Raw genomic sequence first — 27,742 nt, forward strand, 5'->3', positions numbered from 1 at the left:
GGCAGAATGACTGAATTATCATGTTTGCCAACAGTCACTGTCCAGATTTTTTTATTCAAGTAATAACATACAAGGCTGTGGGCCTAACTGCTAGAAATTGAGATTAGTGTCAATACATTGATACAAATTTGATGGGCCGAAGGGCCTCTTCTGCACTCTATGACTATATGACTACAAATGGCAGGGAGTTGGTCATGTCTGTGTCTTATATTAATTAAAGCCTTAAGGAACATCCAAGTCATTTACTACAGGGAAAACAACCTCTTAATCCGACCCTGCAAATTCAAGTCTGAAAACATAGGCCCTGAAATTCTAGGATCTAGATTGGGAAGTTGATTTAATGGCATATTGGCAGTTCTGGGGGATAAGGAAAGAAACAGAACTTGAGGTGTAACCAAAATCAGGCATAATTTTGCCTCTTGTTAATCCTGAGAGAAGCCTGGCACTTCATCAATGGGAATCCAACTCCAAAACTAGCAACGAACTACCTTCCAGTTTGAAAAGGGGAGAAGCAGGTTGGATTAAAAAGAATCCATACTCTAATTTCACTTAATTGGCAATAGGGAAGCAGAGTTTATTTTTAAATCTACAGTGAGGTAAAATGCCATGTAAATGATTCAACCTCACCACTCAAATGGAGTCAAAGCTGAGCTAGAAGTAACATAGATGAGTCTTTTTAAATAGACCCAATCCCAGTATTTCAGACAGGGTGAGTCATTAATATGGTCAGTGCATCTGACAGAAGTCTTGTTGCATTTTCTCAATATTTTCCCAGAAAATTCAGAGCAACAGCATTTGGGGTTGGATGGGGGTCAGAAATCTTACTCATTTTGAATTTACTGCGTTCTTCATTTGTATTAAAATGAACAACTCCTACAGCAGAAAATCTACGAATCATTGTTTAATTTAAAAAGTTACATCAATGAATGACTCAATTATCAAAAAACTGCTAATATCTAATGTTAAATTCTTCAGACATGGATCGCAGTATTAAGTTTGCCTTTCAGATCTCCAGTCTGTGTGTAATATTGTTCGCTACAGAGTTAATCGGAATTTGAACTTGTTTGTGTTTAAAACAGACAAATAACATCAGCCCTCATATGGCATTTTGACTGAGTTTCTTTAGACCCGTTTCAGGTGCTGTTACTATATGTATATACAGGGACTGCTGAGGTAAAAGCAGTAGATCCCAACAAAAGGTAAACAACAGCATCATCTTAAAATTAATTCCACTATAGAAAGACATTATCGGAAGAGCAGAGACGGAAATGCAGCCTCAGACGATCAAGTTGAGGATTGTAACCAAGTTGTTTATGCACCTTTTAACTTTAAGAAAGTAACAAGATCCTGTATCGCTTATACTACTAAAGATTAATTGATCCTCATGGTTGACAGCAAACTGTCCAAACCCTTTGAAGCTTCCAGATACATTTCACCATGTTAGCACGGAATTTAAACTGAACCCTTAATGTCGCAAATTATTCGCTCCATTTTTTGATCCATTTTGATGAAATACTAGATTCACCCAAGATGTGTAATGGCAATGGGTTTTCCTAGCTTCAGAAATCACTGCCTGGAAACATGAGCCATAGTAGCTAAAGGAGATTCAAGCCCCTTCATGTCATTCAGCATTTACTGGGAATTCCCATTTTCTAAATGTTGTAACTCTTCATTCTCAATGGGAAGATCTTCAGCTTAAGTTCCCAAGCTTCAACCAAACTCTGAAGGAGCTAAATGTGCACACCTGCAGGAGAGTCAGGAAAAAAAAGAAACAATTCAAAAATATGATTAGAGAGATGAATTAATGGAATTTTCCATTAATCTAATTTTCAGGAAGTAATGAATAAAGACAAAGCCTCCTTTGTTCATTTATTTTCAGTTCCCTATTTATCCCAAATTCTCAACACTGATTTTCCATCACTTGTACCTATTTCTGCATCTTTTACCTCCTCTGCCATATTTTCTTGAACTCCATAATTTGCCTCAGTCCCTGATAAGAATTTCTTCCAATGTGAGAACCTTCCAAGAATCCGTCTGTGGTCAAGAAGTTGCCCTTATCATCTAAGATCCAGGATAGTTCATCGACCAAGCCAATAAAAGTACTAAGTGGCCATGCTTGGAAAGGTTAGTTCAACAGAGCAGACCTCTGGATATTTCCCAATTTGACAATGTCTTGGGAAGCACAATCATGCACCTCAGCTTGGTTCAATTGGTAACATCCAACTTAGACATTTATTGCACATCTTCAACAAACATTCAATGATCATACCTGGGCTTGATCTCATACTCTAACCTAAGGAAGTTATGATGAACTATTGCAAAACAGTAGCTCATTCTCAACAGTGTCCACTTCTGGGCACCATACTTTCACAAAGACAGAAAGGTTTTAGACGTGGTTGCAGAAGGGTTGGAGAAGTGGGGCTAGCTAATTAGCTTTCACTGAGAGCCAAAATTGGCCCAAAAAGCTTAAAGGCATCATTCTCTGCTCTAATCATTCAATGACACTCCAGTAGAGTATTGAAGGTAGTTCTATAATTTAGATGAGAGCTGAAAACAAGACCCACTTCAGGATACTAATAATACTGGGACTATTTGAAAATCAGGGTGTCCTGACTAACAGATTCTCCTTTACCTGCCAAGAAATAGATCTCATGATTTGAAGATGCCGGCGTTGGACTGGGGTGTATTTGGAAATGCCGGTGTTGGACAGGGGTGTACAAAGTTAAAAATCACACAACACCAGATTATAGTCCAACGGGTTTAATTGGAAGCACACTAGCTTTCGTACCACCTGATGAAGGAGTGGCACTCCGAAAGCTATTGTTCTTCCAATTAAAGAAATAGATCAGCTGAGTAATTATCTTTTGGCTGATTGTAGGACATTAGTGGCAGTGAATGAGTGACATTGGACTTTGATGTGATTCATAAATAATTGTAAGCAACTTTCATTCCTTTTTTAGGTGATGGACACAGAGTTAATACTAATACAAATTATTGTAAACTTCCTAAATGACTATCTTTGATTTGAGAACAAGAGGGCCATCTCTTAATTAGATTAGAAGTGCGTGTATTTCTGCATTGTACAGGTTTGTAGGTAATTGATTTTCTGAATATAAGAAATACAGCTTGCATTTATTTAATTGCCTTAGCAGGGAAAACCATTCAAACAACAGGTGGAAGGATCAAATACTCAGAAATAGGTATAAGGAGGCTTCTAAGGGAGAAAATGAGTTTAGGGAAAGAGTCAGAGTCTGTGGTTTACAGAACTGAAAGTAAGTCTCGAAGCAGGCTGAATTAGGTTAAACAGATAGGGAGGGGTGAAATCATGTAAATGTTGGTGAACTACAAAGCAGTGCATTGGACTTGTGGGGTGAGTATTGTATAAAAGGATTATGATTATGCTGAAGGTTACAACTGGCAGACGACAGGTAGCAAAAAGTAAGGGATTGGGAGAATGAGCTTGGATCTGAGAAAGACATGAAGTTTTCACCAATGATACACTGAGATAAGAGCAGTGATGGACAAATGATGCGGAAATGAAAATATGGGATTGGAACAGATATACAGACAGATAGTTCATTTCAGGTTACTTCGAACAATCACAAGGAGGAGGACACAGGCTGCAACACTGGCTGAAAATCTTTTTTTAATTATTCACAAGATGAGGGTGCCGCTGGCATCCCCAATTACCCAGAGACAACCACATTGGTGTACTCTGGAGTATGTAGGCCACAGCAGGTAAGGTTGACTGATTTCGGACTCAAAAAGAACATCAGTGAACCAGGTGGATTTTTCCAACATTCATTTCCTGGTCATTATTAGACTTGTAGTTCCAGATTTTTATTGAATTCAAACTCTACCACCTGCCACACTGGGTCCTGGGTCCTCAGAACATTACCTGGCCCTCCTGAAGGGCTTTTGCCTGAAATGTCAATTTCGAAGCTCCTTGGATGCTGCCTGAACTGCTGTGTTCTTCCAGCACCACTAATCCAGTCTCTGAATTAATAGTCTAATGATAATACCATTGGACCATCATCTCCCCTCTTGGTGTCAGGGATTGAAGACAATGATTGTTCCAATATTTCTGAAGTGGAAACAGCAGCAACCTTTAACAGCAGCCTAACAGTTGGCCTTATCAAAGTGCCATGTACCCCATGGCAGCTCTGACTAATGCTCATATACAGGAATTGTGGTCATAATTACTGTGGGTAGGATTAGGCAAGTATGAAGGGGAGTGGTAGAGAAGAGTTAGTCATGTCCCCTTAATCCTAATTGAAACTGGGGGTCTCAAAGGAAACTAGGTATGTTTTTGGAAGGACAGTTTGGATGTTGAATGTAAATATTTTGTGGCAGATTTAAGGCAAGTAACCGTCAAAGAAACATTAATCTTTGTTGTGTTTCTCCCAAACCTGACAGTAATTGCCAGAAACCCAAGGAGGTAAGCCCATAGTGAATGAAGAAATGAAACATAGAGAGGAAAAAAGGTCTCACCTTGAGTCAGCCCACTTGGATGGTTGAGCAGATTTTCTAAGTCACCAACCTAACAAAGAAAAGTATTAATTAGCTGGACACACTATTATCAAATCATAACAATCTGAATCTGTGATCCACAGAGAAGATCTTTATGGTTTTAGATGCGTGAGCATTATCTAGAAACACATTTATTCTTAGCATGTGATGATTATTAAGTTACAGAACAAACAACCATAAAAACTATCAAAGACTGCATACCATAACCTGGCTTGCATAAATGAGCCAAGTAAAAAATGTGAACTGGTGTTGGTGTCAGTAGCCATTTCAAAATGTGACAAAAAGTTTAAGTCCAATAATTCCAATTAAATCAAATATAACATTTAATTGGATAAATTAAGTCCACAAAGGGCATCTTAAACTACAACCAAAGTGCTTTAAGATACATCAACTTCAGTTTCTTCAGCATCACGTCCAAACAGTTAATCAAATTAATTCAGAAGCTATGGCATCATCAGGAGATCCCATCCCGACTCAGACTTAGCACCTTCTGTTTTCGAATTATCCCTCCACAAATTGTCTCAGCTCCATCCATTAAATTCAATATTCTGCTTGTACTGAATGATCAGAGGACAGTTTGTACATTAGCAACATCTCAGGAATTGATGACAAAAACATCAAGTGAGGCTATGCACATTGTTCCGACTTCTATGAAGGTTTTTCTCTTGATTAACTATCAACTTATTGCATTTGCATGAACATCATCCTTGAACAGCAAGGTGAGGCATACATTCGAAGGTTAAACGAGAGACATTATATCCCTTGACTGCAAATTAAATTTTATTTCTTCACAGGTACCTCTTGATCTCATTCTAACATTGGACCTGAGCATATCCTGCTCTAATAAGCTGAGCCCTTTGCATAGGCCTCCAAGATTCTATTCTGCACATTACTGATACACAGCAACATACTATCCTCAATCATTCAACCATTGTCATGGGTGTGCAAAAAAAACCCCTGCAGGGAACTTCATTTTCAGTATGTTTTTGGGTCTAATCAGGTCCAATCCACCATTCAATGAGATCCTGGCTGATCTGTTAATCCTTAACTCCACCTTTCTGCCTTTTCTCCATACGTTACTTGATCAGTTAGCAAATGCTACTTCTTTTAGGTTTAAACCAGCTATGTGCTTTGCTCTTTTGATTTGTCAGAAGACCTAGTTCTGCTTCTGGTTCAACACATGCAATCTGCTCTTGTATGCACTTAAGCTCACACCTATCCGCTTAGCAAACACATTCCATGGTGCCTGCATGGTCCAGACACTGCCTTGTAAGGCGAGCTAACACATGGAATTTGGAGGTGATAAAACAATTGAAGTTGGCTTCTAATGCAAAAATGGCATTTCTTAGCAGAAAAGTGAAATCGGGGTTTGGAAGTTTCAAAGCCAAGCAGAAGTCTAAAAATGCATTTTTGGCACGGAGATAATGGAATTATCTTAAAAGTTCCATGACAACTTATATACAACAATTCCATTCTATATCCAGAGAAGATAAAGAAAAATCTCCTTGTAGCAGTGGCCAGAAGTCCTGCCCTTCACGCATAAGAGTGAAAACTGGACCGTGGTCACTTTAGAGTTGGAGAGGTCAGGAGAAGCCTTAATCTGACCCTTTGGCCACAGAATTTGGAAATTTCAGCACGTGAATTTGAATTAGCTTTATTGTCACATGTCACTCACATGAGTGTAGTGAAAGGTTTATAAGCTGCCACTTGAGCCAAGAGGGGGGAAAAACAAAGAGAAAGCAGAGTAAAACATGATGATATCATCACATTAAAACTGAGATAATACCAAACAGTAAAACTGAGATAATTAAGCTGGAGCTAGAAAAAAAGAGAGAATGCTGGCCAGAGATGAGAAAATACAGTTGACAAGCTTCTTCTTGTCCATTTTTTTCATTGGACAAAATTTTAAGAAGTCTAGACATTTGGCGCCCATTACAGCATGCCCCATACAAACATGCCAAGGGCCCATCACAAAGAGATTTTGTCTTATTTTTGCTTTAAAAACATAGGTCACCATTAATAACAACTGCAGCTCCATACACATAGAAGTGGGATTGCAATGGGTGTCACTCTTACTGATCATAAATTTCAATGTCGACAGTTCTCTAATGTAACAAGTTCAGGCAGTTGACCAAGTTCCATTGATAGCATGAGTCAGAGAGTTACAAGGTCAAATAGTGTGTGAAAATGGAAACAGCACACTGGTGCAATTATAAGAACAAAGAAAATAAGGAACAAGAAAGAGCCTTTTAAATTTATTGAGCCACTCTTCCCAGTGGATAAGAAGGAACCAACATGGTCATGGGATCTACCCAATTCAGAAAGACAGCTAAAGCCTGGTAATGTTTCCAATAAAAAAAACTCTGAACACTATCCCTGATCTCAAAGCCTATAAAAGAATAACAGTCCAGGATATCAATGTAACATTTAATTCTGTTCTGTTGAACCCTACAGATGACAACTGTTATGTTCCAAACAGCTTGCGAATGTTAAGACTTCTACACAGCACTTTTTTTCAAGGTCACTGATTTGTAGCATTCATAGAAAAATAGATGGAATTGCAGAGAATAACCTTCAAGCCAGCATTGAAATTTAGGAAATTACTGTAATCTCAAACAGAATTTAACTTACAGTCACTATTTACCAATGTCTGTGATGATAAAATTGATGGAATCAGGGAATTTGAATCCCTAAATCCTGGAATTCCATGCAAGGTAATCATAATTTGTCTTAAGTCACTGCAAAATAGAGGCCAATCCACAGTTGTCTGTCTATTTGCATCAGGACACCGTACAATTTTCTTTTATAAATAGATATTTGTGAGTTCCTTTTATGGCTTTTACACAGAGGAAAAAGATGTGTAGAAAGAAAGGCTTCAGTACATCTGTCCATGGATTATTAATGCACCCATTTCTCAGCTGGAGAACAGTGCCTGGTACGAAAGGGGAAGATGAAAAGGCTAACACTACATTAAGTGGAAAATAAGAAACAAGTCAGCAATTGTTTCCAAATGTGGCTCAAACATCAAATTTAAAAAAATACATGTTTTAATTGAAACAACAACTTACCCGGTTATTTCCAGAGGATAGATTGCGGTGCTCAGAGTTACCACATCTACTGCTGGAGCATTCTTCTGGTCTGCTCTCATCATAATCCCACATGCGTGACTCTTTTGTACAAGGACCAGATCCAAAGCGACAGGATGCTGTAGTTGGCCCTTCATGTGGTCTTGAAGCCTGGGAGTATGCTGTAGTTTCCTGAGCGACAGCATCAGTCAGATACTCTTGAAGATCTAGCTCTGTACATTCCACTGGAGTATGCTCCTGTCTGTACTGCGACACTGAAGCACAGTGGGAGATCTCACCTCCTGCTTGTCCTAATGAAGCATCAGCATCAACATCATCATCATTGTGTCCCAGAAGGAATTCACCATTCATTTCACAGTTTGAGGTCCATGCAGGTCGACAGAGAGCAGAGCAATCAGAAGTGTGGGCCAGCTGTTGGACTTCAGGCGTATCAACCTGGCAATAATTTTGTGATGAAATGGAGAACGCAGGACATGTAACTGCACTATGAAAAAAGATTTCAAGAGTAATTAATAAATAGTTTCAAACACCATAGATAGCAGGAGAAACTCAGCACGGCTGTCTGCAGAGAGAAACAGTTAGCATTTTGAGTCTTACATGACCCTCATTTTAAGGAACAATCAGACAGAACTCAAAACGCCAACTCTGTATCTCTCTCTGCAAATGCTGCTGAGTGTCTCAGAATGGTTACACTGTCACCTGTAATGCAGTGTGTTTGTAGGCTTTGTGGACTAAATCAAACGCCATGTCCAACAAAGAATTCACAGCAACAACTGGCTAGCGTAGCTATTTTATGGAATGAAAGAGTCTGATATTGAAGGTCGAGATTGATCAGGGGCTACAAACTGACGAGTTTCCAGAGGTTTCTGAGACAGTGGCTGAAACAGGAGTACCCATTATTTCAGATCAGCAACGTTTTGACTATGATCAGCAGCCAAACTGGAGAGGAAATGTTTGAAAACAGTTTAGGTGAAGACGAGAAGATATGGGAAGACCCTGAAGGAGCAGGGGAGTAAGAAATATGCAATGAGGCTTGCTAAAATAATTAAATTTGAACCATAAGAAGAACAAGGTAAAGTCAAGAGGACTATATATGAAAAATTGTTTCTGCTGAGACTAACAACTAGCTTTCTCCTAACTAACCCTAAACTAGAAACCAGATGAAACTCTTTATTTCATTGCAAACAGATTCCAAGCGACAGGACAAGTAGACAAGAAACTGGATATTCTGACAGCCCTACGAAAGACTTCACATGGAAACTGTATGGTGTATCTTAAAAGCTGTCCAGGAGACCAACATTCTAGTAACCACAAACTTAGATCAGTTAATCTGATACTGAATGGAATTTAAAAGCAGGGCAACCAAAGGCCAGTAATGAAATTCATTCTTTCTGATGAAGTAACTTGAATAGTTATTTCTACTTTCTGTTTGATTGAAGTTATATAAATGGCAAGTTTAAAAAAAAATGTATTTATTGCAGCTTTGTGATTTTGCTGAAACCAAGTCAAAACGTGTGTCAAATTCATTTCTTTCTCCAAAGAAAATGGGAAAAACTTTTTTTTCTCTGCCTGGTGTTATAGGGGCATAGCATTCCTCTGTTGAGCTGGTTCAGCTCAGTTGTGCAGTAGGCTGCCATTACTCTGTGTGGCCTTTACCTACTCAAGAGAAAATGCGAATGATGCAAACACGCAACCATTATTTTATCAGATTCCCACTGAGAGAAAACGCAAGTGCGAATGTCTCCGAGGGCAGGGTCATACTTCAGCTGAGATGACCCTCATCTCACGCAGTCTAGTTTCCCAGCTAATATTTGAGGTATGGGGTTTACTGACATGACAGAACCCAAGTCTGAGGTAGTGTTTTCAGGAAAACTACGCGTCAAAATCAGAACTTGGTAGCAAAGATTGAAAGATAAGCATCTGAACCAGAACTGGTTGCCACATTATGCTAAATATACTGCAGGGATCATGCACTCTGGTGCCTTCCATCAAAAACTGTAGAGTCAGCGGAGGATCATTAAATGAGCATAGGTTTCTGCCCAGGCATAATTCAGGTGCTTGTGTGGCCCCTGTAAACAACATTTCCTGCATCAACAGGGAAAAAGAGAGTTGCTCAGACCTTCCCCAGCTCATCCTCCCCACTGACCTGCAATTTGTGAAGAGGCGTGGCTAGACAGGATAGTGAAGAAGATCAGAGTGGTGCTAGAAAAGCACAGCAGGTCAGGCAGCATCTGAGGAGCAGGAAAATCGACTTTTTGGACAAAAGCCCTTCATCAGGAATGGAGGCAGGGAGTGAAGAAGGCGTTTGCTATGTTCGCCCTTCATTGGTCAATGTAATGAGTGGAGGGGCTGGGAGGTCACATTGCAGCTGCATAGGACATTAGTTAACCGGGTAATACTGCATTCAATCCCAGTCTCCCTGCTATAGGAAGGATGTTGTAAAACTTGAAAGGGGTCCGAAAAGATTTACAAGAATGTTGCCAGGGTTGGAAGGTTTGAGCTATAGGGAGAGACTGAATAGGCTGAGGCTATTTTCACTGGAGCGTCAGAGACTAAGAGTTGACCTGATAGAGGTTTATAAAATGACAGGCATGGATAAGGTGAATAGAAAAGGGTCTTTTCCTGGGTTGGGGGTGTTGAAAACTAGAGGGCACAGGTTTAAGGTGAGAGGGGAAAGAGTTAAAAGAGATCTAAGGGGCAACATTTTCGCACAGAGGATGGTGTGTGTATGGAATGAGCTGCCAGAGTTATTTCCACTGGGGTTTGCTAGTCTTCCACACACATTCTGGTGGATGGCTGTTGGGAACATGAAAAAATGTCAGTCCCATGTGCTAGATGGTCATTTTCTCAGTTACATCATCTGCAGCTGTGCCTTTTGCAATGAAATGCATTTCTACTTCCATCAGGTTATTACTATAACAAGTACATATTAATAGGATTTATTACAGCCTAACACACTGGGAGTTCAGCATTCCAGTAACATTAAAGACCTTTAAGAATTTTGATGGAAAATTAATTCTACTCTTGGCGCGATTCTATGCAAACTAACTTTTTAAAGTCCAATTTGAACATTGTCTGCACCCCCTCAGTGATTTAATGGATACAAGTAAAATGAATAACCGGTGCTCTGGTTCAGGTTAAATTCACCCCAACCAGGTGATGTCATCCCACTATACTCTTCTACAGAATAGGAATTTTCCAACGTTTACCTCCTGCCTTTGGCTTGAGGTCCTGATGGAGAGAAATAGGCCACGATACATGATCTTAAGGTACATGGTGCATCTTCAGACTGAGTCACATCTGCTGGTGCTGAGTGTAAAAACAGAACACAAGAAACGTTGGTACTTGAATGACATTCTGCAGTTATGCTCACTTCTTGTAGTCAGAAGTGTCAATTCAGTTATATTTCCACTGCACTACTGCAATCCTTGTGGAGTCAGGACACCCATAGTGACATTACAAAGAAGGTTCCAGGAATTTGACCCAGCTACATTGAAGAAACTGTGATACAGTTCCAAGTCAGGATGGTGTACCCATGCATCAACTGTTTTTATCTTATCAAGTAATAGAGGTGGAAGATTTGGAAGTGTCTTTCAGAGCATCCTTGGTGAGTTACTGCAGTGCATCTTGCAACTGTTACACTACCACCTCTGTGTATTGGTGGTGAAGGGAGTAAGCATGAGAGGAAGTGGGAAGGTACCAATCGTTCTTGTTGGAGATAGTGATTAGCTAGAACATATGTGGCACAAATGTTACCTGCCACTTGTCAGCCTGAACCTGGATGTTGCCCAGATCTTACTGTATTCAGATGCAGACTGCTTCAGCATCTGAGGAGTTGAGACTAGTGCTGAATATTACATAGTCACCAGCAAATATCCACCCTTATGGTGGTGGTCATTGATAAAGCTGCTGAAGATGAATCTCCAATTGCCATAACCCTCTCCTTTGTGTCGGGTTTAACTCCAACGAATGGTGAATTCTCTCATCTAATGCCAACTGACTCCAGTTTTGCTCAGGCTCCTTGATGCTTCACTCAGGCAAACACTCTGAGGTCAAGATCAGCTCTTTTGTTCATGGTTGGACCAAAGTTTTAATGTGGTTAGGAACCAAGGGACCTGGCAGAAACTAAACTGAGTGTCAGTGTTCAGGTTATTCCCTTGGAATTGCCATTTGATCACATTGTCGATGAGTCCCATCAGCTTGTTGACAGTGACATTATCATTTGTGAAACTCATTCACACATTATGTTAAATACGTGAACACCTTCACTAAACTGACAGAGAGAGAAGTTCCACACAAACATGTCCAGTGCCCATACACTGCTAGTCTGCAACCTGAAGTGGGAACCTGCTATATAGAAACATTACTCAGTGCATAACTGAGAATGATCTTCTGTATCATACTCCACAATAAGACATTATGATTGATACCTCGGATATATTAATAAATGGTCTCAAAGAAATGTACAATTACAATTCTGAGCTGGATCCTGGGAGGAAATCTACCCTGCCTCAAAATACGGGTCTCATTTATTTATGACTGAGATGCTGAGAACGTTCTTCACTCAGATTGATAATCTTTGGAATCTTTTTCTTCAGAGAGCTGTGAATGCTCAGTCCTTCAGCATTAGCGAGGCTGAGATCTTTAACTTTATGAACATTGATGGAATCGAGAAGCAGTATGGTGAAAGCATAGAAGAGGGCGTGAAGTCGGTCAGCCATAATCTTGATAAAGAGCAAAGCAGGTTCAAATTAGTGTGTGGCCAAAGGCTGCTTCTGATGCTCACTTGGACTTCTCTTACCTTCAGGCTGTGCTGTATTGTGATCAGAAGTGACCTTTTGACAGTGTATGATTAAACTCTCAGTGCTCGCGTCATCCACTTGTCCCTCAGAACATGAAGACTCCATTCTGGCTCTCTCGGTCACGGGGGCTCTTGGGTGTCCTGAAAAGTGAAGTATTTGCATGCATCATCTAACCTGCCATGATACACTGTGTGTTATATTCAACATTTTGGACCCCCGGGTGGGGGGGTGGAGAGCGGGGGTGTTCTTTCTGTATCAACAATGAGATGTTTGAGTGAGAGAAAGTGACTCAGTGCCGAAGGAAGAAAATAGGAATCACGAATGCTTTTTATAATTTCTGGACATCCCAACGTTTTACAAGCAATTTAACAATTCTGAAGTGTAGTCACTGTTGTACGCTAAGGAACAGAAAAGGAATCGAGGAGGCAAAGCCAAGGTTTATTACATAATAAATTGTAAAGAATGGGAAGAGATGTTGAACAAATTCAATCCTGGGAACAAATACAGAAAAAAATAAGAGAATGTGTCACTAAATATTGACTTTAACAGAATGAAAATGTAAGGACAAGGGAATGCATTGAAGGCAGGTAATTCCTCATGAGCTCCAACTGCACTCAGTAGTGAGAGAGTTAATGCCAGCGCAAACCAACCAAGCATGATGAACTTCAGTTACCGTTGTTCTGCTTTTCTGCGACCAGCTTTCTGCAGTAGATGAGACAGAGCAGCAGGGTGGTCAGCAACACCGTCGTCAGGACACTACAGATCACAGCTACAAGGGCAGTGTTGTAAGGACCAGTGTCAGAGCTCAAGACCCTTGTCACATCCAATCTGGAGACACCTATGAAGCAGACAGAAGGGAAATTGTGAGAAATCCAAATGCAGAGTTCTTAATTCTTCAATGGTCTAAGCTCTCTACTGAGCTGGTGATGGATATCCCGATGGTTAATGCTCACTTCTATGGCTGTCAGCATCCAATCATTATCTTGTTACGTTCTTTGAAGAGACATTTTTTTTTCTTTTTGGACTATAAAATGGAAGTTGGATGGCTACACAGCTAAGAGTACCAGTAGAGTATTGCAACTTTAAGATCAAGTGAGTTTGGGTGGTGTGCACTTTAGCTAGACAAGATGATATTACCTTTTTGGAGCAGCAAGATGAATACTTTATAATAGTCTTTGAGTGAAGGAAAAACTGCATAATGTCAGATTTAAAATCAGCATGAGCAAACTCACACAGTGAAATGAGTAAACAGAGGGAAATTCTGTGGGACTGGAGCTTGCTCAATTGGTTTATGGATCAGAGTTGAACCAGTAGCCCATGCCCCCATTGACTGAAGCTAAATGTGTCATAACCGTGATTACTTGGATATATATTGGGAGGAGATGTTAACTCATTTCCAAATACATCTCTATAATAACCTTACTTGTAGGGTTTTTGTGGTGCTTTAAAGATAGGCAATTTAAGATGTGTAACAGATACTGCAGTCAATGCACAGCAGACCTCTCACCATGCAAACGATCTCTCACTGGAATAATCATGTTCACATATTCAATACCCTGTGAACCTTACTCCTTACATTTTCAGCCACAAATCTTGGAATCTGTGTGCCACTGTGAACAGCAGAGGGGGAGCATGATGCCTGACTGTGAAATAAACTATCCTTTAAGTTTGTTTGATCATTACTTGTGGATTGGGACAGCAAAAAGATTGAGAAAGACACTGGTAAACTGCTAATAGACAGTATGTCATTTATAGGATCTCATTCGTCACTGCCACTGTTTTTTCCTATGTTTAAAGAACACTTCAGAAATATTGCAATTTTAAGTTCTCATTTTGGCAAAAAAAAAGGTTTTAGCAAGATTTCTGCACAAGAAATGTTTTCTGTCTACATTACTACCATCCATTTAACATGGATTTTTAAAAATTCTCTGTTCCATATAATATCCCTGCAGACAGAATGGATGTACAACCTGTTCCAAGATCTCTGCCAGTACCTCTCTATTAATAGTCATTGCAAAACATATCATTGGGGTTTTCACTTGCTCCTATGACCTGACCTTTGTATGACACTGTCCTTTATTTGGAAGGAGAAATCAGAAGACTATTATATGGAGGGATTGTAGACATGGATCTTGTGCTCCAATGTTCTACAGCATTCCAATCTCAACAGCCCACATTCAAGTTGCCAAAGAATATCCTGGAGGCCACAGAATTTGAAAATTTATCTCCAGGACACTGGCTCAAGAGGCCCAGGGAAAAAAAAATCAGAAGGCGATTGAATGTTTAACAACTTATTAAAATATCGCGGATAAGATATAAAGGTATCTGCTTCCAAGTGGGAATTAAAGGCTTTTTGCTGTCATGGAACAGTAATATTTCACAAGAACAATTGTAGCAATCAGCCAATGATAGGGGAATAGGGGATGGGATCAGGAAGCACAAATCTCCAGGAATGCGTACAACCAGTGTGGATAACTCAATTCCCACACATCCCATCAGACCACCCTCCCTTGTACAACTTCCTGTGAAAATGAGGACTATGAACGTTCTCAAGCCACATAATAAGACCACACAGGGTGAAGTGATCACTTACACTGTGGGTCACTTGGAGTTGCTGGATCTGTGCAGGGAATGCACTCTTTATCTGGCAGTCCTCCAAGCCGGGTCTTCCTATAGAATCTACATGGAAGAAAAGACTTAGTGAGTAACCCCAGAAGATGTGCACCATCTATATCACGCAGACTCAAACAAGACCATAACAAATATAAGAAAATATTCATGGAGAACTTGCAATTAGGCAACACTGGTTTGATCTTTACAAGGCTGGAGACTGGATGACATTTTGAGCAATTTCCAGAGAAAAAAACTGCATTTGCAATTCAACTGACAATAACAAACAGAGAATGTTTTCATGAACACATCTAATTAATGAGCTGAATATTCGTCCACTCCTTGCAATATTGCACAGGAACTTTACACTGCAGCTGGCTATGTGAAATCTGACCTGGGGAGTCATAGAGTCATACAGCACAGAAACAGATCCTTCAGTCCAAACAGTCCATGCTGAACATAATCCCAAACTAAACTAGTCCCACCTGCCTGCTCCTGGCCAATATCCCTCCAAACCTTTCCTATTCATGTAACCATCCAAATGTTTTTTTAAATATTGTAATTGTACCCGGAGCCAACACTTCCTCAGGAAGTTCATTCCACACGCGAACCACCCTCTGTGTAAAAAATTTGCCTCTTAGGTTTCTTTTAAAATCTCTCTCCTCTCACCTTAAAAATGTGCCTCCTCATCTTGAAATTTCCCATCTTAGGGAAAAGACCATCAACTCTATTTATATCCCTCATTAATTTATAAACTTCTATCAGGTCACCTCTCAACCGCATACACTCGAGTGAAACAAGTCCCAGCCTATCCAGCCTTTCTTTATAACTCAAGCTTTCCATACCCAACAACATTCTGGCAAATCTCTTCTGAACCCTCTCCAGCTTGATAATTTCCTCACTATAACTGGGCGACCAGAATTGAACACAGTACTCCAGAAGAGGCCTCACCAATGTCCTGTATAACCTCAACATAATGTCCCAATTCCTATACTCAAAGGACTGAGTAATGAAGGCGAGTGCGCCAAACACCTTCTTAAACACCCTGTCCAAACATGACACAAACTTTAAAGAAATGTGTAGTCTTGAAACTGAGACAGTGTAATCAAATTGGAAAGTAGTTCTGTTCCGTGGAATTGGCAACCCTCATTTGATTAATTACAATTCAAAAATTAATAATATGCATTCTCTCAATCCTGTAAGATTACTACCCAGTAAAACGTTCCATGTGATAATTGCCCTCCATGTAGCATGAGAAAAAACAGCCAATGTGATTCATAACTAACTTATCACTTACAGCTACAGGCTTATTATGAGGTCATAAAATGTAGTTTCTTGTGTTAGGTGTTAGCAGAGACATGACATGTACAAAATGGATTATGCCAAGCTTCTCACTAAAATTAGTGAATAGAGGGAAAATGCATCTCGAGGAGCAGAAGGAGAATTGTTGCGTTTCCACTTACCCTGGTGAGCATTTCCCACACACAGCGTTGCGAGACACCGTGCAGTTCTTTACTTGAATCCGATTCACGAGCACACAAGAAAGGCACAGTTTGCATTTCTGCCGGCCCCAGCTGTCTTTGTACCTGTTGGGCCCACAGATCACACACTCTGTACCGAGCCCAACTCCAAACCCACAGTCCTGTAAGAAATTTTAACAGTCAGCAACTCAGTAAGCTTCTAAAAAGGAGCACTGCAACATAAAGGATGATTCTATGCTTCCAAGACCGGCAATGTCAGAGGGAATGCAGGTCAGGAGAGTCCTCTGGTAAGCTTGGACCATGTGTTCCAATGTTCTCCAGCACCCCAGCAGCAGACTTTTCTGGAATCTCCAGGATTTGAGAATTAAGCTCGCACCGCTGGCTTCTCAATTTCGTGAAGATTGGAACAGAGAACTATTCCTTTAATCTTCCCGTTTGAAGCCACGTTTCAATCCCTCCCAAGGATGTACAATGGAAAACAAAATAACCCCAACAATTTTGGCATTAAGCATGTCACCCTTTTCTTACAAAGGTGAAGGTGGGATTGTGCACAGAACATAGGTGAGGCATTGGTGAACCCGCTTACAAATATGTTTCAAGAAAATACTCACACCTTTACAGGAAGGATTGGTGCAATGCTTTAAGATGGGCAATTTAAGATCTGTAATGAATACTGTAGTCGAAGCACAGCAAGTCTCTTACCACCAGATAGTTCCATGAGTACAAGCAGTTATCTCACTTAAATAGCCACTGTGTGCAAGGATGGCCAATGAACTGGAAACAACTAGCCAGAAGGGAGACATGATAAAACACTTTATCTGATTGTGTTCTGAAGTGACTCAAAGAGACATATCGCAAAACTACAAGTGCACTGTAAGTACTCTAGAATATGAGAATGGCGAGTTAATTTAGATAATAAGAAAATGGTGGATGCCTTCAGTTTAGAGAACAAAGAAAATTCCAGCAATAGCTGTAAATCAGGAGGTGGAGGGAGAGAGAAACTTAGCAAAATGACAATCACAAGGGAAATAGGACTAAGCAAATTAATGGAACTATAGGTTGATACGTCTTTGGATCCAGATGCATTTCATCCTAAAATCTTAAAAGAAGTTGCTAATGTGTAAGAGATATGTTGATATTTATCTTCCAAAGTTCCCTACATTCAGGGAAGATTCCATCAAACTGAAAAGTTGGAAACATGATTCCTTTATTCAAAAAGGGAGAGACAGAAAACAGGAAAATATAGGCCAATCAGCTTGAGATCTGCCATGGGTAAGGTATTAGAATCAATCATTAAAGAGATTACAGCTGCACACTTAGAAAAATTCAACGCAATCAGGAGAGTCAGGATTTTTACATCAAAGTCACATTGAACCAACTGACTGCAGCTTTTTAAGTTGTATCATGTGCTGTGGATAAAGGAGAACCTGTAGATATAATATAATTGGAACTCCAGAAGGCATTTGATCAGGTGCCACATCAAAGGAGGTTATTGCAGAAATAGAAGCTGATAGTGTTGGGGTAACAAGTCAGCATGGATAGAAGATTGGCTGGCTGGCAGGAAACGGAATGTACATAAATGGGTCTTTGACTAGCAGGATGTGGTGAATGGAGTCCCACAGCAATCAGTGCTGAGCTCTCAACCTTTGACAGTTTACATCTGTGACTTAGATGTGGGGAACGAACGTATGACAGCCAAATTCACAGACACCAGGCTAGGTAGGGATGTTTGTTGTGATTAAGACAAAAAGATGGATATACATAGGTTGAGTATGTGAGCAACATCTGGTAGGTAGAGTTTGACTTGGAAAACTGTGAAGTTGTTCACTTCGGAAAAAAGATTTTAAAAAAGCAAAGCATTACATCAATGGAGAATGACCGCATAATTCTGAAATGCAGAGGGTTTCAGGGTGTTCTGGTCCATGAGACGCAAAACATTAGTACACCAATACAGCACATGATCAAGTAGGCTAACAGGATGCTATCCTTTATTATGAAAGGAATCGAACATAAAAGATGATGGTATGCATCAGTCGTACAGGGCATCAGTGAGACCTCATTATGAATATTGTATACAAGTTTTGGTCTCCTTGTTCATAGAACGTAAATGCATTGGAAGCATTTCTGAGGAGTGTTAATAGTTTGATACCTGGAATGAGTAGGTTGTCTAGTGAAGATAGGTTGGACACCTTTCCTCTTGAGACTAGAAGACTCAGGGATGACTTGATTGAAAGGCATAATATTCTGATTGATCTTGACATGGTGGAAGTAGAAAGAATGCTACCTCTTGTGGCTCAGTCCAGAACTAGGCAGCAATGTTTCAAAAATAGGGGTCACCCTTTCAGGGCTCAGTTAAAGAGGTTATTTCTCTCTCAGAAAGTTGTTTGACTTTGGAACTTGCTACCTCAGAAGGCAGTGGACATTGAGTCATTGAACATTTCTAAGATGGAAGTGGATAGATTTGTGTTAGACAGGGGAATCAGGATTATAGGTGGGAGAAGAAATATAAACATATTAACCATGATTTTAACAACTGGCAAAGTAGGTTTGAGGGTCTGAAAGATCTACTCCTGCCCCTACTTCACATGTTTCTATGTTTCTATATTCATACTGCTTCCCATTTTTGTTCTTCAGCATCAATGGTCAGAAACTCATCGCATTGGCTTTCACAGAAGATGGCTATAATGTGTGGGGTTCTCTGTCAGAAGGGAGGTGCCTTGTTCTAAAACAATGGCAGATAGCTGTGTTATGTCCTCCTTCCATTCACAATGCCCCTTTGCAAGTGATTTTATGTTGTCCAGGAGGTTAAAAGACTGAAGGGAAAGCTTAATAAATACATAAAGGAGAAAGGAATGGAAGGATACATTGACAGATGAGATGAAGTAGGATGGGAGCAGGAGCATAACTGGCTGAATGCCATCCTTTTACTTTAAATTTCATGCCATTGTGTTTAGTTTCATTGTTAATGCAACATTAGATACTGAGTATGTGACAGAAGCAAGATGTAAAAGATGGACATTTTCTCATGTTAATGACTTGCCACCAGTAATCAGGACTATGTTTGTACTCCTTCAACACATTTCATCAAACTATACACTGTGCAATAAACACAATGATTAGTGGTATGACCTTTAATAAATTATTTTATTTTCCTTTTTAAATGCTTTAAGATTGATTACTTCAAGCACCATAACAAAGACCCACAGCAAGCATTCTGATATGATCTCTCACCACCCTTTTTCCTTTGCAGGCAAATCATGTCCCTGCTAGCAGCAAAGGTTGAAATCTGAAATTGCATTAATCATATTAAAATTGATATTGAGTTTAATCAAAAGTGAATCTACATTGTCAACAGTTGAAGAAGAAAATGATTGTAGAGAATCTGCTCTTTGTTTGAGGCAACTCTCATAAAGCAAATTCACTAACCTCTCATGTCTGTCCCTACCTAAAGTCGTCAGACATTCTCTTAGTGGCTATAAAGTGTCTCTGTATTGATTGCACTTATTGCTGGCTCACTGTGCAATTTCATACCTTTGACAATTCCATTCCAGGTCCACATTCTTTACAAACTTTGCAGGTCCCATCGACATCCCAATACTCATTCTCCTGGCAATCCCTCATGCTGGAGAAAACACCAAGAAGCTAAAGGAGGAGTCAGAAAGGGTAAATAATAGATGTTATGCTGCTCTGCAAGTATGTCCTCATCTCAAAGCCAGTATCCAGCTGAACAAGGTATCTGATCACTACTGAACAAGGTATCTGATCACTACTGAACAAGGTATCTGATCACTACTGAAGAAGGGCTGATGCCCGAAACATCAATTCTGCTGTTCCTTGGATGCTGCCTGACCTGCTGCGCTTTTCCAGCAACACATTTTCAGATCTGATCACTACTGAACAAGGTATCTGATCATTACTGGTTTTCATTGTGTAAATGTTGTTTTAAAATTTTACTCTTATTTGCTTTGTCTCTGTGTAAAACAATTCTTTGACAGCAATGATTGTTCCAATTACAAAAACATCTCACGTTGGCATCTGACATGACATGTGAAATATGAGCACTATTCACAAGATCCCATGGATTAAAAGCTGTTCAGCAGGGCGCTGCTCAAATAGACTGGACAGACCAGCACATACCAGCTGCTCCTGGGATCAAAACAGAAATTCTCAAGTCAGAGCAGCAAAAAGCATCACTTGTGTTTTATTTACAGCACCAGTTGTATAACTTGGAAAAGGTTCAAAGTTTCCAAATGAATGAAACCTTTGCCATGATTTTATTCTTGCCAGTGAGGCAAAAAGGTCACAATTGTAGTCAGGTGCCACGTAATTCATTTCTGCAATAGAATATCCTTCATTCCACTACTAGGGTCTTTATCGTCACTAGTCCCACACACCAAAGGCAGATCTTCTAAATATGTAAGTATCGTTGTCTAATTTGGACTTTAGTGCTGTGCGTTGCATGAACTGTACAAGTCAATGAAGCTGGTGGCAGCATCTGGATTACGACCTGGAGCAACTCAGGGACATTTTTTTCAACAGACATATAATTCCATTAAAATGTAAAGCTCATACTTTTAAGTGGGAGGTGAGAGTCCCTTACAACACAAATGGAGTGTATCGCAATTGATAGAGGTGGCAATCCGTACCCTTACTCCCACCTCATCACTAACCGTGGTGTAAACTCCATGCTATTTTAGCTCCTCTGCTCCAGTCCACACCACTGACTTGCAGCTGGGAATTGATGATTGAAGATTTAATTCAAATTCAAGCATTTGAATATCAACAAGATCCTTCCCCCATCCCCACCTACAAGTAGGTCAAATCTGAAAACCCAATGGAATGGCTGGGAACCAGTTTTCAGCAAGACAGTAGGATGCATCCCGCTGCCTGGTTAATCAACACTGCCCCTACAAATACAAAGAACTTCTGATGCTGGAGAAATGAAACAAACAAAAGCAGAAATTGCTGGAGAAACTCAGCAGGCCTGGCTGTGTCTGTAGAGCTAAAACAGCATTTACATTGAGTCCAGTGATGCTTCTTGTTCTGAAGAAGGGTCACCAATGTTGCCAGACCTGCTGAATTTCTCCAATCTTGAAAATGATGTTGCCCATTACTGTGGGTAGCAAGGGGATGGAAAGAATTAAGGAATTAAGGAATATGCTGGCATATTCCCTGGGAAAGTACCTGATCTTTGCACTTGGTAAGCAACTGGGTGCCTGAGCTAAAAACTATTACAACCATTCAATCTTTAGTATGAACAAGGAGAGTAATACTTACCAGAGAAAAGAAAATGAGAAGCTCCAGCCATGGTCTCATATCCAACACTCTTCCCTAATATTTCAAGAATTGATCAGAACTTGCAGCCTGCAGTTTGAACACAGATTATTATACGCATCTGGTCAAATTAAGCTTTTTCATTGCATTAATGGAGCAGCTTCACAACTGAGTTATGATGCAGGTAAGATTCTGCCCCTCCCTCGATAAGCTTCTGATCTCACTCGTACTGCTACTCAGTCAAGATCGGCATCAACCACCTATGTGAATGGGTTACTCCACCAGCTTATCTGACCTTAACCAGTGACGATAACCAAAGTGAAACTAGTTAAAAAGCAGATACACAGTTATTAGTCTTGTGTAATCCCTAATTTGACCAATCCTTTCCTTCACCGATTCCTGTTATCCATCATTGTGAGATTTGTTTTTGTTTAAAAATTGCAAGGAAAAATATTTTGTAAAGCTCCTAAAGGTGAAAACTCTTTGCACAAAGGCAAAAGGAGAACTCATATAAATATTCTGCATTCATGGAACACAGGAAAATGTCCAACTCCATTAAATTCAGCAGCAATAAAAACATTTTCAACACAGTCTGCAAATAACTGCTGGCTAACTGCTCAAATAAAACTAACCATGTTTCCTCAAACTGTCTATTTGGTTATTCAGTTATGTATGGGTTGCCCCCCAGTTTGGTTGTGGTTAGTACTTGGTTTCCTCAAAAATAATTGATTTACATCCACATTTCCGAAACAGTGCACTTTGTAGGTTACTAACTTTAGGAAGCCACTGAACTTCATAGGTCAGGAGGCCCATTACTCCACAGAGTCCAGGCCAGTTCTTTAATCCAAACTGATTTTCAGCTCTGATGAAGAGTCACCTAGACTTGAAATGCTAGCTTGCTCTGTCTCCATGGAAGCTGTATGACCATCTGTGATCTCCAGCATTTGTTATTTTCAGTACAATTTGCTGCATCTTCTGTAACTTTTTCCTAATCTTACATCCTGCTCTCTTCTGAAGTGTTTTTATCTTCTTCTGTCTCGAATATTTATCCAATAGGATTCAGTGGTCTCTGCCTCATCCACTTACTGTATCAAAGCAGTCATTGTCTCAATAATCTGCTGCTTAAAGAAATTCCACATAAACCCTCCTAACATACGATGACAACATTGAATTTATAATCTCTCATCATTTGACAGTCCCTTCCTTATTTATCCTCATAAAACTCTTTTGTGTTTTGCATATATGTAAAGTCTCATGATCTTCTCTCCTCTCAAGAAAGTTCTACCAATATTTCACATCTTTGCAATTTAGTTTTGCATCACAAATGTTATGCTGGTTACATTTCAAAAATAAGCCAAAATAAAGTCTAATATTAAAGACATGAGATCTGTACATCTTTGGACAATTTGAACTGACACCAAATTATTTGTTTTATTGTACAACTCTTACAACAAGGTGTGACGTTTATTTTATATATCATGTTTGTCTTGGCTTGGTCCACTTCACGAATGTGGTCAGATTGTCATTTCAGAACAGTCATAATTCTCCTCTGTCTAATTTGTTTTGTTTTGCTGTCGTATGGTGCAGTTACATTTGGTTCTATTCTATTCCTAAGTATTAGGAACAGTGTCAGACTAAGGGTGACATCCATTGACATGATGAGCTGAATGGCCTCCTTCTGGACCATAAAAATGATACTTGGTTATAACAACAGCAATAGGTCTTGCTCTGTTTATGTTCCTGTCTTTTGGGGTTAAACCAGAGGCAGGTAAGCAATCTGGCACAGGCAGAGTTGCAAATTGAATTCATATATTTAAATCAGATCCCAATGTTACAATTCTGACTTTGCCAAGACTCTTTATTAAAAACAACATCTTGCTTTTAATCTTTTGTGTTAGCAGATCTGGAGGCAAGAAAGATAGAGAAAATAAATACATTTTCAATGTTTAATCCAGGACTGATGAGCAGATCACCATTTGAAATATTAATTGTTTTTTTCGCTCTCTCAGATGCAGCCAGATCTGTTTAGAATTTGCACATTTTCTGTTTTGCATTTGGTTCAAAGTGCTTGTGTTTTCCCAAGAAGCAGGGTGACATCACCTGTGGCTCAGTTGGTCACACCCTCACCAAAGACACAGGATTTTGATCACTCCAGCAAATGAGCACAGCACAGGTGAACACTCCAAGCATAGTACAGAAGGAATTATGCACTTTTTTTTGGATGAGGCATTAAATGAAGACTCTGTCCACCTTCTGAAATAGATACAAAGTATCCCATAACTCCATGTGTGGAGCTTGCACATTCTCCCTGTGTCTGTGTGGGTTTCCTCCGGGTGCTCTGGTTTCCTCCCAAAGTCCAAAGATGTGCAGGTCAGGTGAACTGGCCATTCTAAATTGCCCATAGTGTTAGGTGCATTAGTCAGAGGGAAATGGGTCTGGGTGGGTTACTCTTTGGAGGGTCAGTGTGGACTGGTTGGGCCAAAGGGCCTGTTTCCACACTGTAAGGAATCTAATCTAACATAAATTCAAAGAGCAGGGGCATTATCTCTCGCTTCCTTGCCTTTCCCTCAATTAGCATCACGCAGACTAGCTCAATGTTTTGTGAGAGCTTACAACAGTGATGAAACTTTGAAAGTTCATAATCATTCCAAAGTGTTTCATGGACATTCAGTGGCCATGAAGACTTGATGTGAACAAAAATCTTTATTTCCTTTTAACCTTCAGGCCCCTTTACTCTGTTTATTTTGACACCTTCACCATCTGCAATGCCCTCACAATTCTTGCTTTATAACCTTTTACAAGTATCAGAGACCATTCCTTCAAATTCCTGATGTTAAGTGCTGTAGGTCAAAACCTGCTCCCAACTGCCAGCCAGCACTTCCCATGGGATTGAGACAGATGAAGAATTTAAAAGGTATATCTGATCATGTACATTGGTCTTGATGTGAAGGAAGCTAATAGCCATCCATATGATTTGCACTGAAGGGTTAAATATCTGGACACTGAAAATTTATATTTATATTGCACTTAGAGTGTAATAGGTGGAATATTACTGTATGGTGTCTTAAAGCTGGCCATCTTGAAACTGGAAGCTTAAATAAACACAGAATGCTGGAGAAACTCAGCAGGTTCAGCAGCATCTGTGGAGAGAGAAAGAAAGTTAACATCTGGTGTGACCCTCCTTTTTTTTAAAAAGAACATTTTTTAATTGACTGGCATAGATTTTAGGTCCTACCAGCTTATTCAGTTAACTGCTGCAGTGGTAAGGATTAGTTAGCAGTTTCACACAGTCTCTCCCCAACTCTGAATGACACTGGTCTTTGCTCAATCCACCCGACCCAGCCACTGACAAGATCCAGTTTCATAAGATATGACATGGAGGATATTCCAGACCTTTGGGTATAGGCAGGCACCAGGCCCCACTCTGACTGATGAAGCCATTAAAATTTGCAAGGCTCAATATAAGCATGCACACGGATTTCAGGGGTACAGGGCTGTCTCCAGGTCAGTCTGAAGCAGGAGCATGGCACCGCACTGATCTTCTGTATTCAATATCTGAGCAAGTACAGTGAAGACACAGACAACCATTGCAAAAATCAAGTCTAAATTTGCCATCTCACCAAGACAAATAGAACTGAATGAGGCAAAGTTAAAATTACACAACACTAGGTTATAGTCCAACAGGTTTATAGAGTCATAGACATGTACAGCACGGAAACAGACCCTTCAGTCCAACCCATCCATGCCGATCAGATATCCCAACCCAATCTAGTCCCACCTGCCAGCACCTGGCCTGTATCCCTCCAAAAGGTTTATATGGAAGCTCTAGCTTTATAGCAAAGTTCTGTGTCTTCTGGTCCTGCTCCACAACAACCTGAAGAGGCACTGCCTCAATAGCTAGTGCCTCCAAATAAACCTGTTGGACTATAACCTGGTGTTGTGAGATTTTTAACTTTGTCCACACCAGTCCAATACCGGCATCTCCAAATCATGAACGAGGCAAGGTAGTGTAAGGGCTATAAATGATTAGGGTTCACTCTAACTATTATCTGCTGGCAGAATTGTTAATAACTTTTGAATGGAGCATTCACAGATCTGTGCTGGCTTTTCGATACACATGGTGAATGACCCAGGGGAGTGGAAAAGGAATGGAAAAAGGGCAAGCCCCCATCATACTCTCCAACTCCCTGAGAATGCCATACTTTACCAGTTCAGCCCTCCCATCACATCCCCGATTTTCACTGCTTCACTATTAGTGGCTGTGCCTTCCGTTACTTAGACTCTTTAGCTTTGGAAATTCAAATCCCAAATTCTAAACCGTAACAAACCCCAATTGGGGTGGCTCAGTGGTTAGCACTGCTACCTCACAGCACCAGGGACCTGGGTTCAATTCCCACCTCGGGCAACTGTGTGGAGTTTGCACATTCTCCGCATGTCTGTGTGGGTTTCCTCCCACAGCCCAAAGATGTGCAGGTCAGGTGAATTGGCCATGTTAAATTCCCTGTGGTATTGGGTGGATTAGTCAGGGGGAAGTGGATCTGGGTGGGTTGCTCTTCAGTATGGACTTGTTGGGCTGAAGGGCCTGTTTCCACACGTAGGAAATCTAATCTAAAATCTCTCTCCTCTTTTAACAATGTATCTTCAAACCTAACTCTGTGACTAAGCTCATCCTCACCTCTCCTCATGTTTGTTTAGATGAGTGAGAATTTTATCTGATCACACGGCTTTGTAGCTCCTGAGGGAATATGTTCAAGTATAAACCTGTTGGACGATAAGCCGGTGTGGTCTGATTTTCAAATCGTTAAGTACCGATAAGGAAAAATGCTTGGGCAGAAAACTACCCATCATTTTCAATACCGCACTCTACAAGTGGTCTATTAATTCTAAAAACACGGACATACCATTAACTATATGAGCAGTACAACTTTTATAAACGACATAAAGTCTTCCTCTACCTTATCTAGCGTAATGATGTTAAACCTCATTTATCTACAACTCAATAAGCCTCCAGCCCTCGGAAGAATTAAAACCCCTCAGTATCAGTTTGTATACTTGAGCTCCCTTTAGATTAGTGAAGGGAAAGTTTGTCGCAATATGTGCAGTGAGGATTTTTTCCCCTCCAGTCTATCCTGCTATACATGCCCCAACATGCCCCAATCTGCACATTGCCTTGCAGTGATGAGAAAAACTAACAGGAGCGAATTATACCAACGCGTTCCTTTCATTTTAAACAATCATGTAGATATACAGCGTGGCTTTAAAGCCAATTAGTTGGATAAACAATGGCGAAATGTTTCCTTGAAATCAATCGGAATGTTGCGGAGGATCATTACTGCACATTATGAATATATCACTCCGGTCTGTTGTGGCATTTCCAACAGGTCTCAGTTTGTTAATTTAGAAGCGACTTAAAAACCCAAATGTGGACATTATTTCACGGAATATGTGCACTCATTTTCATGAATGCTTCTCAAGTGTCTATTGGATTTCAATGTCTGAACTCTTTACACGTCTCTGCCAGATAACAAGCGAGATATTCAACAAGAATAAACTGATACTGGATCTGAAATCGCTAATCTCTCGAATTGTGTTTTTTACTGCTGTACGAATTCAAATATTCTTTTTCCCCAAGAGAACGGTATGAACTAACTCCCTTCTCTCTCTCTCTCTCTCTCATTACCTTTCTCCTGTTTCCTCACGGACTGTGCTGACACCAATTTTGAAACCTGTTTTTCATTCAATCCTGAGCAACGTCTGGAGCCAGAAATTCACGTGGATTTTTGTCAATTCCTTTCCAGTTTGTGGCCCAGCTCTGGCACTCCTCCTGGTTAATTGGTGCGGAAACCCTCCTTTAACTCTTTGCCTGCTGCTCAATCCCTTTCGACCTTTCCGTTTTCGGCAGGCTTCTTTGGATGGGACTGTGAAAATACATCCTTTCCCCTGGACCACCACGATTCCA

At 40.2% G+C, this 27,742-nt stretch overlaps 1 protein-coding gene across 1 annotated transcript; it reads right to left on the reverse strand.

The window, feature by feature from the left end:
* Window positions 1-699: 699 nt before the first annotated feature.
* Window positions 700-27,742, reverse strand: eda2r (ectodysplasin A2 receptor). The gene is made up of 11 exons (XM_072595477.1): window positions 27,464-27,742; window positions 21,787-21,873; window positions 20,041-20,151; window positions 16,492-16,670; window positions 15,012-15,097; window positions 13,092-13,256; window positions 12,418-12,558; window positions 10,826-10,925; window positions 7,599-8,100; window positions 4,492-4,540; window positions 700-1,744 (listed from the first exon to the last, which is right to left on the reverse strand). Exons 2-11 carry the CDS (start codon window positions 21,823-21,825, stop codon window positions 1,731-1,733), a joined length of 1,386 nt encoding a protein of 461 aa, XP_072451578.1. The 5' UTR covers window positions 21,826-21,873; window positions 27,464-27,742; the 3' UTR covers window positions 700-1,730.

The sequence above is a fragment of the Chiloscyllium punctatum genome, chromosome 25 (genome assembly GCF_047496795.1).
Source record: "Chiloscyllium punctatum isolate Juve2018m chromosome 25, sChiPun1.3, whole genome shotgun sequence".
In the NCBI taxonomy this organism is placed as follows: domain Eukaryota; kingdom Metazoa; phylum Chordata; class Chondrichthyes; order Orectolobiformes; family Hemiscylliidae; genus Chiloscyllium; species Chiloscyllium punctatum.

What these genes read in the sequence shown, in the direction of transcription:
- eda2r (XM_072595477.1), bottom strand. Translation starts at nt 21,825, where the DNA reads ATGAGACCATGGCTGGAGCTTCTCATTTTCTTTTCTCTG. An exon ending in CTGGAATGGAATTGTCAAAG is followed by an intron (nt 16,671 to 20,040) that starts GTATGAAATTGC and finishes AATTTCTTACAG; the next exon opens with GACTGTGGGTTTGGAGTTGG. An exon ending in TATCCTCTGGAAATAACCGG is followed by an intron (nt 4,541 to 7,598) that starts GTAAGTTGTTGT and finishes TTTCTTTGTTAG; the next exon opens with GTTGGTGACTTAGAAAATCT.